We start from the raw sequence: 12,804 nt of genomic DNA, 5'->3' as shown, positions 1-12,804 counted from the left end.
CCAGGATGTATCTTATGGAAATGCCAACGCAAGAACACAAAGATGTAAAAAGCACATTAACTCAGTGTAGCAGTATTAGAACCATGAAAAACCAAAACATCAACAAATGGGTAAGTAAAAACACCCAAATGATAGAATACTCTTCAACCACTAAAGAATGAGGTAGGATCTATAATTATGACATTGATGATCGTCATTTTTTTTAAAAGTTGCAGGACAGTGGACACCTAGGTGGCTCGGATGGTTAGGTGTCTGCCTTTTCCTGGAACAGAGAGGGAGCCTGCTTCTCCCTCTCCCTCTACCGGTCCCCCTGTTCAGTCCCCCTGCTCAGTCCCTCTGCTCCCCCTGCTCGTGTGTGTGTGTGTGTGTGTGTGTGTGTGTGTGTGTGTGTGGTGTGTGTGTGTGTGTGTGTGTGTGTAAAGTTAGGAAACATTTCCTTAGGGGAATGAGTCCCCCTGCTCGTGTGTGTGTGTGTGTGTGTGTGTGTGTGTAAAGTTTAGAAACATTTCCTGAGGAGATGTGGCCGCCGCGGTGAGGAGAGCCATGGGTCAGGCGGCCAAGGTTTTACAGCTCTTTAAAACATTACACAGGACCAGACAACAGGTTTTTAAAAATGATACCAGAGCATTAGAAGCAGTCAGAATAAAGATAAATGAAGAATTTAAAAGTAATAAAAATGAAACTTCTCCCAAGAAAATAGAAGAGAATTGGTCCCTAGGAAAGAACTCCTTGTAGAAAATGTGCCATATTGTGATGCATCAACTCAGAAGCAATGAGTATAAAATCAAGTCTTTGTAGTTTTTAATCTTAAATATATAACACTGGCAAAAGTTTTAGAAATGCATATTTCTGAACTAGCTTCTTGAAAATGAATGAATTAAAGTCTCATAATTAAATTTCACATTAAGAGAACATTGTTGAAAACTGCAGAACATAGCTAAATATTTCTAAACAGCATTAGATAAGACATGTCATTTGTTTTGAAAATCAAACTTTATGAACTAAAATAAATGCTCAGGAGGTATGTCATATTCAAAAAACAAAAAACACAAAAAAAGAAACACATTGGGATCCCTGGGTGGCGCAGCGGTTTAGCGCCTGTCTTTGGCCCAGGGCGCGATCCTGGAGACCCGGGATCGAATCCCACATCGGGCTCTTGGTGCATGGAGCCTGCTCCTCCCTCTGCCTGTGTCTCTGCCTCTCTCTCTCTCTCTCTCTCTCTGTGTGACTATCGTAAATAAATAAAAAATTTAAAAAAAAAAAAAAAAAAGAAACACATTTCCTTAGGGGAATGAGTCCCCCTGCTCGTGTGTGTGAGACACGTTTGGAAATACATTTCCTTAGGGGAATGAGAATGAATGACAGAAAACTGAAGGCTAAGGTCAGAGGGAGAGATATTTTTATATTTACTTTTATATACTTTTATACTATTTGAAATATTATGAGCAGGTATTAAGTCCAAAACTTAAATATTGGTAATTATTAAATTATTAATGCTGGTTGGCATTCACCTGAACTTTTTTTTTTTTTTAATTTTTTATTTATTTATGGTAGTCACACACACAGAGAGAGGCAGAGACACAGGCAGAGGGAGAAGCAGGCTCCATGCACTGGGAGCCCGACATGGGATTCGATCCCGGGTCTCCAGGATCGCGCCCTGGGCCAAAGGCAGGCGCTAAACCGCTGTGCCACCCAGGGATCCCTCACCTGAACTTTTTGAAGAAATTTAGGGATGAACTAGAAAACTGCTGGTCAAAATGAGGAAAAGCCACTAGGGGAACTGTAGATGTGACCCTTAATCATAAGGACCTCGAAGACCTGAGAATTATAAGAAAATTTTATTTTCATATTAGACAAACTAGTGGAATAAAAAATAAAGACTAAGACCACCAGAGGTCACTCAGGGTTTTACTGATTATTTAAGAATGGGGCTTATAAACAAGAAACATGATAGAAGGTCCAAGTGTGTGGCTCCCAAGGATTACAAAAGCAGAAAAGTGATTAGCATAAAATCCTCATGTTTGTAGATGACACTAAAGACTTCACAGCAGTAATGTGCCAAGTTATTGGCGCCAAATTATAGAAAGATCTTGGGAATCTATGCAAATAGAAGAAAAAGTGGCAGATGAGTGTTAAAATGAGCATATGGCCTAAATCAGGCATAAAAACAACTTCTCAGCTGTCAGTTATGACCCAAGAATAGGATCTCAGATCACTGTAAATGGACCCTTGAGGACGGCAGCCCAATATTGAGCTACAGGTTAAAAGCAATGCAAAGTGTCCTGGGAGCCATCAAGACAAGCACTAAAAAGAAAGAGAAACTAGTATCCTCCCCTCATAAAATTCTGATGCACCCACCCCAACACATATTATGCTCCTTTTGTCATTTGTGTCCTGCCCCTTCAACTACATATAGAAAAGGAGTTAAACAAGATCAGTGGGTCTCAAATGCCAGTCCCTGAATAGATCCAAAAATGACTCTTGCAGAATCACCTAGGAGAGGCTTTTTTTTAAATACAGATTCCCAGGCTGCACTCACAGAGATTCTAATTCAATGCCTCTGAAAGGCCTTCTAGATGGTCCTGAAGCAATTATCTGTTCAAAAAAATTCACTGGACTGCTTCACTCTAAATCTACTCCCAGAAAGGATTCAAGAAAGCTTACAATAAAAAATAAACTCAAAAGAAAAGAAACCATGTGAGGAACTCCCAAGAATAGATTATGATTCCTATACTTGCACATTAAATGAAGTGGAAAAGATCTGCAAAAGACAATTAGGATGATCTAAAGGAAGAAGCTCCAGTCTTGAAGTGTGAAAAGCAGAACTCCGAACCCTACCAACCCCCCCAGATTCCTCCAATTAAGAGCAGGAGGAGAATAAACTCTCCCCATAACCTACAGGTTCCCAGAGTGCCCTTCTCATCCCCACCCTTCTCAATTCAAGACCTGTTGCCCCAGGAGAAAGTCAGGGTGTTCTGAAGCAGAGGTGAAACTGTATAAATAAAATCTGCTGGCATGTTCCTCTGGGTTCCAAACAAGCACTCCCACTAATCTATCCCGAGCCCAGGAACCTCCTAGCTCATTTCTATCCACCACCTTCAACCAACTCTGCTACCCAATCACTTAGTCTAATTCAAATTCTAACTTCCTCATCTTTTACACTATAAAAACCACATTTCATATTTCATCTGTCTCAAAAAAAAAAAAAAGCAATGGAAACAGAAAACATGTTTCATGCAAGATAAGCTGCAATTCAAAGTGAAGCCTACCATAAGGTAGATTTCTCAGTTTTGATTCATCATGCCTAAAAGACATGCAATAGAAGGTTTCTTATACAATCACAGCCTTTTTGAGACTGTTAAAAGCTTAAGAGACTGAGTTTACCACTTAAGAAAAAAAGAGCATCTTTGAGGTGAAATATCTTACCCCACATCACCCAAGTGGAGAATAGGAGCACCTGTAGAACTGCATCCCCTGAATCCTAGGCTAATCTCTCTTCTCTGCCAGGCGGCTTCCCAGAGACAATGTTAATAAATTAGATTAATTAACTTGAGGCACAGATTCTCCAATCTTTACAATTCCTCCTCTTACACATTAGGTTAGTGTTATAAGACCATCCCAAGAAGACTATTTCCCATATGGAATCTAAAGCACCCCCAAATATGGTAAGGCATAAGAGAAGAGATAGTGCCTTAAAGAATCACTCATCATAAGCATATAAAGGGAAAATGCTCCAAGATCAGTTTATATTATAGATTGGACATCTCAAAAATGATATATGAAAACATCACCTAAATTTTCATTAGATTTTTACCTATAAGTTGTTTTACTTCCTAATTTTCAAAAAATGCCAACTGAAACCAATGTTTTTTTCCTAAACATTAGAGCTAAGTGTGAAAAACATTAGTTGTTTATCAATTGAGTCTCACTGAAATAAGTGAAATCCCACAACACTCCATCTGCATCAAATGTTCAAAGCCTGTAATTCTGCATTAATTTCTGCTGTAAAAACAAAAAGCATGTCAGTCTCCCAAGAGAGGAATTAGCAACAGAAACTGGGTGTCTATCCATTTCCAACAAGAAATAAGAGGAAAAGCTACCTACATAAGCCCCTTATGAGTTGAATCCCTTTACTTCATTCCTTGTCCCAGATAAGGCAAAGAATTGCCTACAATATTTAGCTATGTCATTTCTTGGAGAAATGAAATAAAATAAATCCAAAGACATCTACACACCCCATGCTAGAACCACACCTGTCAGCTGGACAGCTAGTCTACACTGATAAGTGAATACACAACAAGCCTTAGAACCTTCACTCATTTCCCAAATGTCACACTCCAAATAAACTGAGGCACAGACCCCAACAACCGTGTCCACTTATTACCAGCAGTGATCACCACCCAGCCTCAGGAGTCTCCCCTCATGTTAATAAGCCACACTATGTATGAGCTAGCTCCTTCCAGACCATTACTTTGAGCTCTCAAGTCTGCTACTTGCTTTTCACCATTACTATCACTAAAGCTTGCTAGGTTAAAAAGTGTTGCCAGAGGCCAGAGCAGAACATTCCATGTAGTAGTAAAATGCGAACAAAAGTTAGCAAAAACAAGGACAAATTCTACATACAATTTGACTCTCATTAATAAGCCTGCTCTTGGCATTTATCTTTTCAGCTAAGTACCCTCCATCCACTGAAAGGTGGTTACCTTAAGAATACTCAGGACTGGCTGACAGGAAGTTAAAAAACCTTAGTCTTGGCCCTGTAAGAAACATGAATATGACCAAGAGCAAGTATTTTTATCAGTTTCTCAATGTTTACACTGAGCTAATGTCAGCTATTGATCTTACTGGGGTACCAGAACAGCAACCACCTCTACTGCTTTTTGGCCTTCTATCATCCTAAAACCCATATTATTTATGTAGAACACTGAACTTGAAGGCGTTAAAGAGCTACTATAAAAACACTGAAGACAGGGATGTCTGGATGGCTCAATGGTTGAGCCTCTGACTCCGGGCTTGATTCCACGGTCCTGGGATGGAGTACTGCACCAGGCTCCCTGCATGGAGCCTGCTTCTCCCTCTGCCGTCTCTGCCTCTGTGTGTGTGTGTGTCTCTCCTATAAATAAATAATATCTTTAAAAAAAAATTGAAGATAAACATTAATGGGGACCCTACACCTTTTGTACTTGCTGTTCCCTCTATGAAGAACACACTTTCCCTATGGCTGGTTCTTTGCTGTCCATCAGATCTCAGCACAAATGCTGAGAGAAGCCTTTCCTAACACCTGATCTAAGAAAGCCACTCCTTTTCTTACTCCCAACCACTCTATCCCATTTCCCTGAAATCACCATAATACCATGCTTATTGCTTGTTTACGTTTTTGTTGTCTGTCTCCTCCATAAACCATAAGGGCAGGAATCTGATCTACTTTTTACCACTGTTTCTCCAACATCCACACAAAGCTGAACACTGCAGATGATCAATAAAATCTGTTCAAGAAAGGAAGTATGATTGCTCATCATTCTGTATCATTAGTTAGTACACTGCAGCAGCCACTGTGAGCATTGACTAGAGCCAGCTGGATGCTTCCTTTTCATACAGAAAAAAAAAGAAAAAAAACATTTCAGATACAGTAGAAATTTAGTTCTTTTCTGCTCCTTTACTTACGATCTTGACCATGCTCACCTGCTGAGAAGGGAGCAGTTTTAAGACTCCAGGGAAAAGCCTTCCATCCTATTCTACCTAGTTCTTTGCAAATGGCTCTACTAAAATACTGTTATTTGGCTACCTTGTCCCTGTGAGTAGTAGCATAACAGTATTTTAATTAGGTTAGAAAAGATGTTTTCTTCTTTCAGTCTGCATGAGCTTAGTGCACATAGGAAGGAACAGATCAATGGACTACTACTCTTCATCCCTACTATACTCTGGAAAGACACAGACTTCTTAGTTCAGAAAACTAAGAAACATTAAACTATAATAACCTAAATTACAGGTAGCAGTTCCTACAATCTGCACACTAGAGAAATTTCCACTAAGCTACTCATCAGGAAGCCTACATCCCACTTTAGAACAACCTGGCAGCACAATTCCTGTTGAAGGAGGAAACTGTGGCCATCTCCTCCTTTTAATGCCCCTGTACCTTAATCACCCAGTGAGAATTCTGGTTCTTAGAATAAAATCAAAGACTGGCAGAGGGATTCCTTTCTCCTTTAGGCAATTAAATGGGGTGGAGTGAAATGAACTGAGATTTGGCATTGTCCTCCCTTTGGCCTATCTTATCCATAAGCAGGATAAGATATGCTGCTTCCAGAGCTGCTTCTGAAAAGCATCAAAGATTCAAGAACTGTGGTAGAGTCATTCTGCTGTTCTGAAAGCAACCTACATGGCTCCTGCTTAAAAAGACACACAAACACACAGAGTTAGAATGGGAATCAGAGTGAAGACATAGAAAAGGGCTCTATCCCCCAAAATAGAAAGTAAGTTAAGTGTGTAGGACCAAAAAAAAAAAAAAAAAAAAGTGTGTAGGACCAGAGAAAACAGCCATTTCTAACTAAGTAGGGTGACCAAATTTCATATTAAGTACCCCAAGACTTCTACCAACCTCATCTAATACATGCTAGTAACAATCTGTTGTGGCTAAAGAAAGTCTAGCAAATTATTCAAAAAAATCCAGAGTTAAAATCTTTCAGAGTTTTGAGAAGATAGCATCTGATTTGACAGAGACATTTACTTTTTCCAGGTTATATTTCATCTGCCCACACTCTTGCCAGTCTCATCCCAACTCAGGAAATAAAAACCCACCTTCAGTTTTTCCATCATCCTCACTGCCTTTTCACTAACAGAACAGCTCCAAAATGCTTTTGTCAACTTACTGCCCACTTCCTCCTTAAACACATTCCAGAACCAACTCTGTTTCTGTCCCTTTGCTCCCACTCTCAAAAGCAGACACAGACTCTACCTTCACCATCATTTTTTAAAACTGGTCCAATGCAAAGATTTTTCACAACTTGATTTCGAGTTCTTTCTTCTTCAAACTTAAAAAAAGTAAGAGAACTTACTAGATTAGAAGACAGAGACCAGGGATCCCTGGGTGGCACAGCAGTTTAGCGCCTGCCTTTGGCCCAGGGCACGATCCTAGAGACCCGGGATCGAATCCCACGTCGGGCTCCCGGTGCATGGAGCCTGCTTCTCCCTCTGCCTGTGTCTCTGCCTCTCTCTCTCTTTCTGTGTGACTATCATAAATAAATAAAAATGAAAAAAAAAAAAGAAGACAGAGACCAGAAAAAACACGCATCTTCCATGGCTCTGTAATTTGATTTTTGCTCTCCAAAAAAGAGGAAGGACTATTCCTCTTCACTGTAGCAAAGCTCATCCCTATACCGTTTCATATCTGCAGCTCAGCCTGGGTCTAGGCAAATATGGAGGGCTCGCCCTGAAAAGCACACCTCCAGGTTCTACCCCTCTCCTAAAAGGAGAGGTAACTATTTCCTTCTCACTTTCTGTCACAGAGCTCCAGCTTCCTTTGTAAAGTTCTTACAAAGCAGTTCCTAGTACCACTGGAAATGATTACTCTCCAAGAAAATACAACTTTGCTTAGCAGAAGAGCTTCACACAGAGCAATTTGTCAGTGGTCGATTTTTCATTCCAGACAAGGCTTCTATGCCTGGCACCAATCTGCCTGTCACCCTGCAGTTCACCTGGCTTCCCTCCCCTAACCCCTACCTGCAATTCACCCACCTATCCCTGCAGTTTGGCCACAAAGAAAAGCAGTATAGACTACTCAATGGCTAAATTTTCAAAGCTTCCTCCCAGATTCAAATGTGTCTTCCACACCACACTCCTATGCACATAACGACCATAAGCACCAAATGAAATCACTCACCACAATAACAGCTCAAGGATAAGACAAGGAGTAACATCTAATCTTTCCTCAACTTGATTACAGTCAGTTTCACTTTCCTGCAATTTTGTGGTCATGCATCACTGGTCCCACCCTCCACATTATAAAGTCATGCCCTGAAGGGAGAAGCAGCATAGCATGATGTCTGTGGTAGACAGGCCTAGGTTCAAGTCCCAGCTCTGCTTTTTATTGCCAGTAAAAAGTGCCTGTCCTTGGGTGAACTATTCTTCCTAAACCTTAGATTACACAGCTCTAAACTGTAGCCAATAATGCTACTTGTTAGCTGTTATAAGTGAAATAATATAAACAGAATACTCAGCACATGACCCTTAATAAATGATTGTTGATATTCAGTATCCATAGGGGTTAATCCATGGGCTTGGTCACTTCACAGAATCCAGATGTCCTAGAAGCCTCTAGCACTGACAGAAGCCTCATTCCACTCCTACCTCACTAATGAGAGGGACCTTTAAGAAAAAAAAATCAAGCAAAATTCAAGCCTTGGGACCACTGCGTGGCTCAGTCAATGAAGTGTCTGCCTTCAGCTCAGGTCCTAGTCCCAGGGTCCTGGGATAGAGCCCTGAGTCTGGCTCCCAGCTCAGCGTGAAGCCTGCTTCTCTATCTGCTACACCCCCTAATTGTGCACTCGCTTTCTCTCCTTCAGATAAATAAAATCTTAAAAAAAAAAAAAAAAAAAGATTCGAGCCTCAGTGAAGGAAAAAATTCAGAAAGATCCACTCAAAAAAAAAAAAAAAAAAGATCCACTCAATGCTGCCAATCCCACTACTGAACCACCAAGCAATGCTGTGTCCTTATGGTGGAGGGAAAAATCAGTGCAAATGAAAAAAAACTAATATAAGAGGAGCTACTCATGGGTCAGATCAATAAAGAGGCAAAAATATGTGGACCTTGGAAATTCCCTTCTCACTCAGCTTCTAATAAATTCTGAATTTCCATTTACGTATAAAGTGGAAAAGCAATTCTGAAAACCCTGAGAATCTCAGCTGGTGGCAGAATATTACCTAAGAAATAAATACATGAGAATTAGGCTGGAGAAAAAAAAAATCTCAAAAATTCACATACACACAAGCTAAAGAACATCTTAACCCTGACAGACAATGAGCCAAGAAAACAGAATGTTTTTTTTTTAAACTTTCTGCAACTGCAAAAAACTTGTGGAGCTTTGGGAGACAATGTCATAAATGGTATTTGCTGTTCCAGAAGAAAGTCAGTACTGAAGTTTGAAATGTCTTAAAGTAATCAGTCTGCAGTCATCACAACTGGGAAATCTATTAACAATCAAGAAACATCAAGTTCCAAGATTTGGGAGGGTTGGGGAGAGAACAGAGGTGACAAGTGATAAAGAGAATTTATACTACAAAATTATCATGGAGCTGGAGGATAAATTATTTTAAAAAATTAGTCATAGGGTTTTAAATTCAAAATTCAAAAATGGAGGGAATGGAGGAATAAAATCAGGCAGAATCTAGTATTAGGGCCAGAGACTGGGAATCCGAACCCGGACCCTGATCCTGGCCCCAATCCAAGCCACCACGTGATGACCTTAGGCAAGTCACTGCCCTCTTCAAACCAGTGTCCTCGTGTGTACGGGGTGAAGAACAGTAATGATCGCTAAGATTCCTACTGGCCTAGCATTTAAGGGTCAAAAAGGGGGGGGGGGTGCATAAATCCTAAACTTCCGGGACTACACACTTGACAGAAGTGGTAGAGAGAAAAAGACGGAATATGAGGGCCAAAGAGCGAGAAAACTTGGGAGTAAGTAAGTGAGCGTCTGTAGAAACTGAAAAGCTTCAAGATGGCCAAGTGCTCTTGGTTTCAGGGAAGAGCGGATGTCAGGATCTCGAAAAGCTGCACACTGCCCAGCAGATGTCAATGGACAGAAGAACGGGGGATGGGAGGGCAGATAGCAACTTATTACCTCCGTTAATCAATCAAGTGACCAATCTGTCTGGGTAACAGCAGATCCAAATGCCGCGACTACGGAAATCACCGTGACCCCTGCTGCCGGGGGGGGGAAGCAAAGTACCGAGGGCAGTTTGTGTCGGGTTCCGTCTAAGAAGAGAATTCCGAGAATGGGTGAAAAGTGAGGAAAGAGAGAAAGGGGATCTGGGAGACCAGGCAGACTGGCGGAAGGAGAAGAGGAGCCAGCGCCAAAACCCGCCCGGAATCGGGCGGTGGTGGGGTCAGTGTCCCGGGCCCCGCTCTCACCATCTTGACGATGCCCCGCTGCACGGTGGGGACCGCGGGTCCCCCGGAGGTGCCGCCGCTCTGCGCGGAGGAGGCCATGTGTAGAGACGGAAAGGCAGCAAGTAAGGAGGTGGGCCGGCCTGGAGGTGTCAGTGAGGGTGTCGGTGCTCGTGGGAGGCCGCCGCGGCAGGGAGCTGGCAAGCGACGGGTTTCGGGCAGTGGACGGCACGGACTCGCCGGGCGCTCACAGGAGCAGCAGCGGGACTGGGAACGAAAGAGGAGACGCGTTCTCCACCGCCGCCACACGTTCTACTCGCCGCGCAAGCGTGCCAGAGCGCCACCGCCCTCCGGCCAATTAGCGCCCAGAGCCCGCCGGATCTCAAGCCAATAGGCACCCTGCTCGCGGAGCCCCGCCCTTTAGCCCCCAAACGGGGGGCAAGCTCCAGGAAGCGCTGAAAGAGCTGATTTGCGGCGACGGGCTAAGCTTGGGGCGGGACTTCCGGGGCAGCCGTAGTAGGTAGTGTCGGGAGGTGTAGTGGGAAGGAAAGGACACGTCAGCATCTGGCCGCGGGGCGCGGGGGGCCATGGGAGCCCCGGGGGCGGGGCCCGTCTCGCCCTCCAGCCTCGCCCCGCGCGTGGCGCCCCGCCCCGTGGGCCAGGGAGAGCCCACGTGGACGGCGGGGTTCCGAGAGGGAGCATCCAGATCGGGGAGTTCCGAGTACCGGCTGCACACCTAATTCCGACATTTTACCTCAGCTAAAAGTGTGAGGAGAAGTTGGAAAAGTCTGAGCATCGCGAAACCTACGGATGTTGGCGTTGACAGGCAACACGGCCGGGCGCCCTCCTGTCGTGGGGAGAGTATCTCGTTTGTGTTGCGGGTGTCTAGCACTCATAAGCCTCTCGATTAATGTTCGTCGTTGGGAGAAATAATCTCGTAGGGGGTGGTGTGCCCTGTGCACGGCGGAGAATGACCCTCGTTTTCAGGCTCTTCCTAGCGTCGCCCAGGAAGTTAGGGAAAGCCTTGGTACACACTCTCCCCGGGCCTGGAGGAGACATTCCCGACACCTCTAGTGATGAGCCACACGCCCCCAACCACCTGACCCCAACCCGGTACCTGATCCTAATCTCTTTTGAATAAAGAGATTGGGGGAGGGGGTGCAGAGCCTGGGCGTACAACTAGAGACTACTAGTATTTGTTCTGTGCCACTACGTGGAGCCAAGGACCTTTCCTTTAAGCCATTTAATCTTAATCTTCAAATCGGGCTCTACACTGAGGACGCTACTTGCTCTGTAGCTCTTTTTGAGAAGAGGTTGTCCATGCTTTCACACTTTACATAGGCCAGGGTCATGTTTTGGGGGTCAGCATCTTCCTAGATCCTTAGGGCTGCCCCTTGCATCCCATTAATTTGCCACTCTTCAAAAAATAAATAAAAGGGGATCCCTGGGTGGCACAGCGGTTTGGCGCCTGCCTTTGGCCCAGGGCGCGATCCTGGAGACCCGGGATCGAATCCCACGTCGGGCTTCTGGTGCATGGAGCCTGCTTCTCCCTCTGCCTGTGTCTCTGCCTCTCTCTCTCTCTCTCTCTCTCTCTCTCTCTCTCTCTGTGACTATCATAAATAATAAATAAAATAAAAAAAAAGAAGTTTAAAAAAATAAATAAATAAATAAAAGCTTTGTGAAGGTTCATTCCACCTGATTTATAACACTCCCTATTTCATTAAGGTTGTTGGCTTCTCTGCCTCAACTGCCACCTTATCATTCCTTGAAATAAACACCTGGTGCCCATTTCTTCTCCACTCACTGAATGACCCTGAATGGCTTAAATATTTATGAACCTGACTTACCCAGTACCCTGGGGTCTCAATACCTTGGCCTCATCTTCGGTGAGCTTAACCTCTGTGCCAGTTTAGCCACCCTCTTCAGTACAGATGAAGTATGGGAACTGTTTGATGGCTGAAATTGTAAACTCCAGATCCTTCATTCTCTGATCTTAATTGCTGTCCTTTCTCCCTTCTCAGTCAGCTCTTTCTTTTATACCTTCTATAGTTATCTATTGCTTCATAACAATTTACCCCTAAATTTAGGTATTAAGCAGTGAACATTTATTATCCCACGTTTGTCAGGAATCTCTGCATGGCTTAGCTGAAAGCCTTTACCTACAGGTCTCTCTGGGGTAGCTTACATGATAGCTGGTTTCCATCAGAGCAGGCAGATCAGAGAGAGCAAGAGAGGACAAGCAAACCAGTCTTTTTGAACCTAATCTCAGAAGTAACATCCCACTGCTTTGGCCACATGCTATTCATTAGAAAAGTCTTTCGGTAAGTCGGCCCCCTCAAGGGGAGAGGATTACACAAGGGCAAGAATACTAAGAGGCAGGATCACTGATCACTGAGGACCATCTTAGAGGCTGCCAATCACACACTATTCTTTGGCTTTACATAGAATTCAAAGTCCCTGACCCTCTCTATAATCAGTTATCATCTGCTTTCTCCTGGATCCTTGGTTAGACTCTCTTACTTGTGCCCTCTCTTCTCAGGATCCTCATCTCTAATCCCTGTTGTCTTCCATTGGACCTACCTGTCAAAACTCCAATTCTACATCTCTCTGCTTTCTCCAAACCTGTCACTTAGCTAGAGAAAACACTCGACTGTTCAGGTTGGTTCCATGGTGAATTTGTGGGCCCTCACATATTGCCTGGA

General features: G+C 43.5%; 1 protein-coding gene and 1 pseudogene across 1 annotated transcript in view; one reads left to right on the top strand and one right to left on the bottom strand.

Moving 5' to 3' along the window:
- SND1 (staphylococcal nuclease and tudor domain containing 1) overlaps positions 1-10,429 on the bottom strand; it is a 420,919-nt gene extending 410,490 nt beyond the window's left edge. Inside the window, exon 1 of the mRNA XM_077857229.1 lies at positions 10,127-10,429. Within this exon, the coding sequence (XP_077713355.1) occupies positions 10,127-10,204 (78 nt within the window). The 5' untranslated portion in view covers positions 10,205-10,429. The remainder of the gene's footprint in view (positions 1-10,126) is intronic.
- On the top strand, positions 519-1,029 carry LOC144288372 (complex III assembly factor LYRM7 pseudogene; annotated as a pseudogene).
- Positions 10,430-12,804: the final 2,375 nt, after the last annotated feature.

The sequence above is a fragment of the Canis aureus genome, chromosome 18 (assembly GCF_053574225.1).
Source record: "Canis aureus isolate CA01 chromosome 18, VMU_Caureus_v.1.0, whole genome shotgun sequence".
Lineage (NCBI taxonomy): Eukaryota > Metazoa > Chordata > Mammalia > Carnivora > Canidae > Canis > Canis aureus.
Note: the sequence above shows the minus strand (reverse complement) of the source record. Positions and strands in the feature narration are given on the sequence as shown.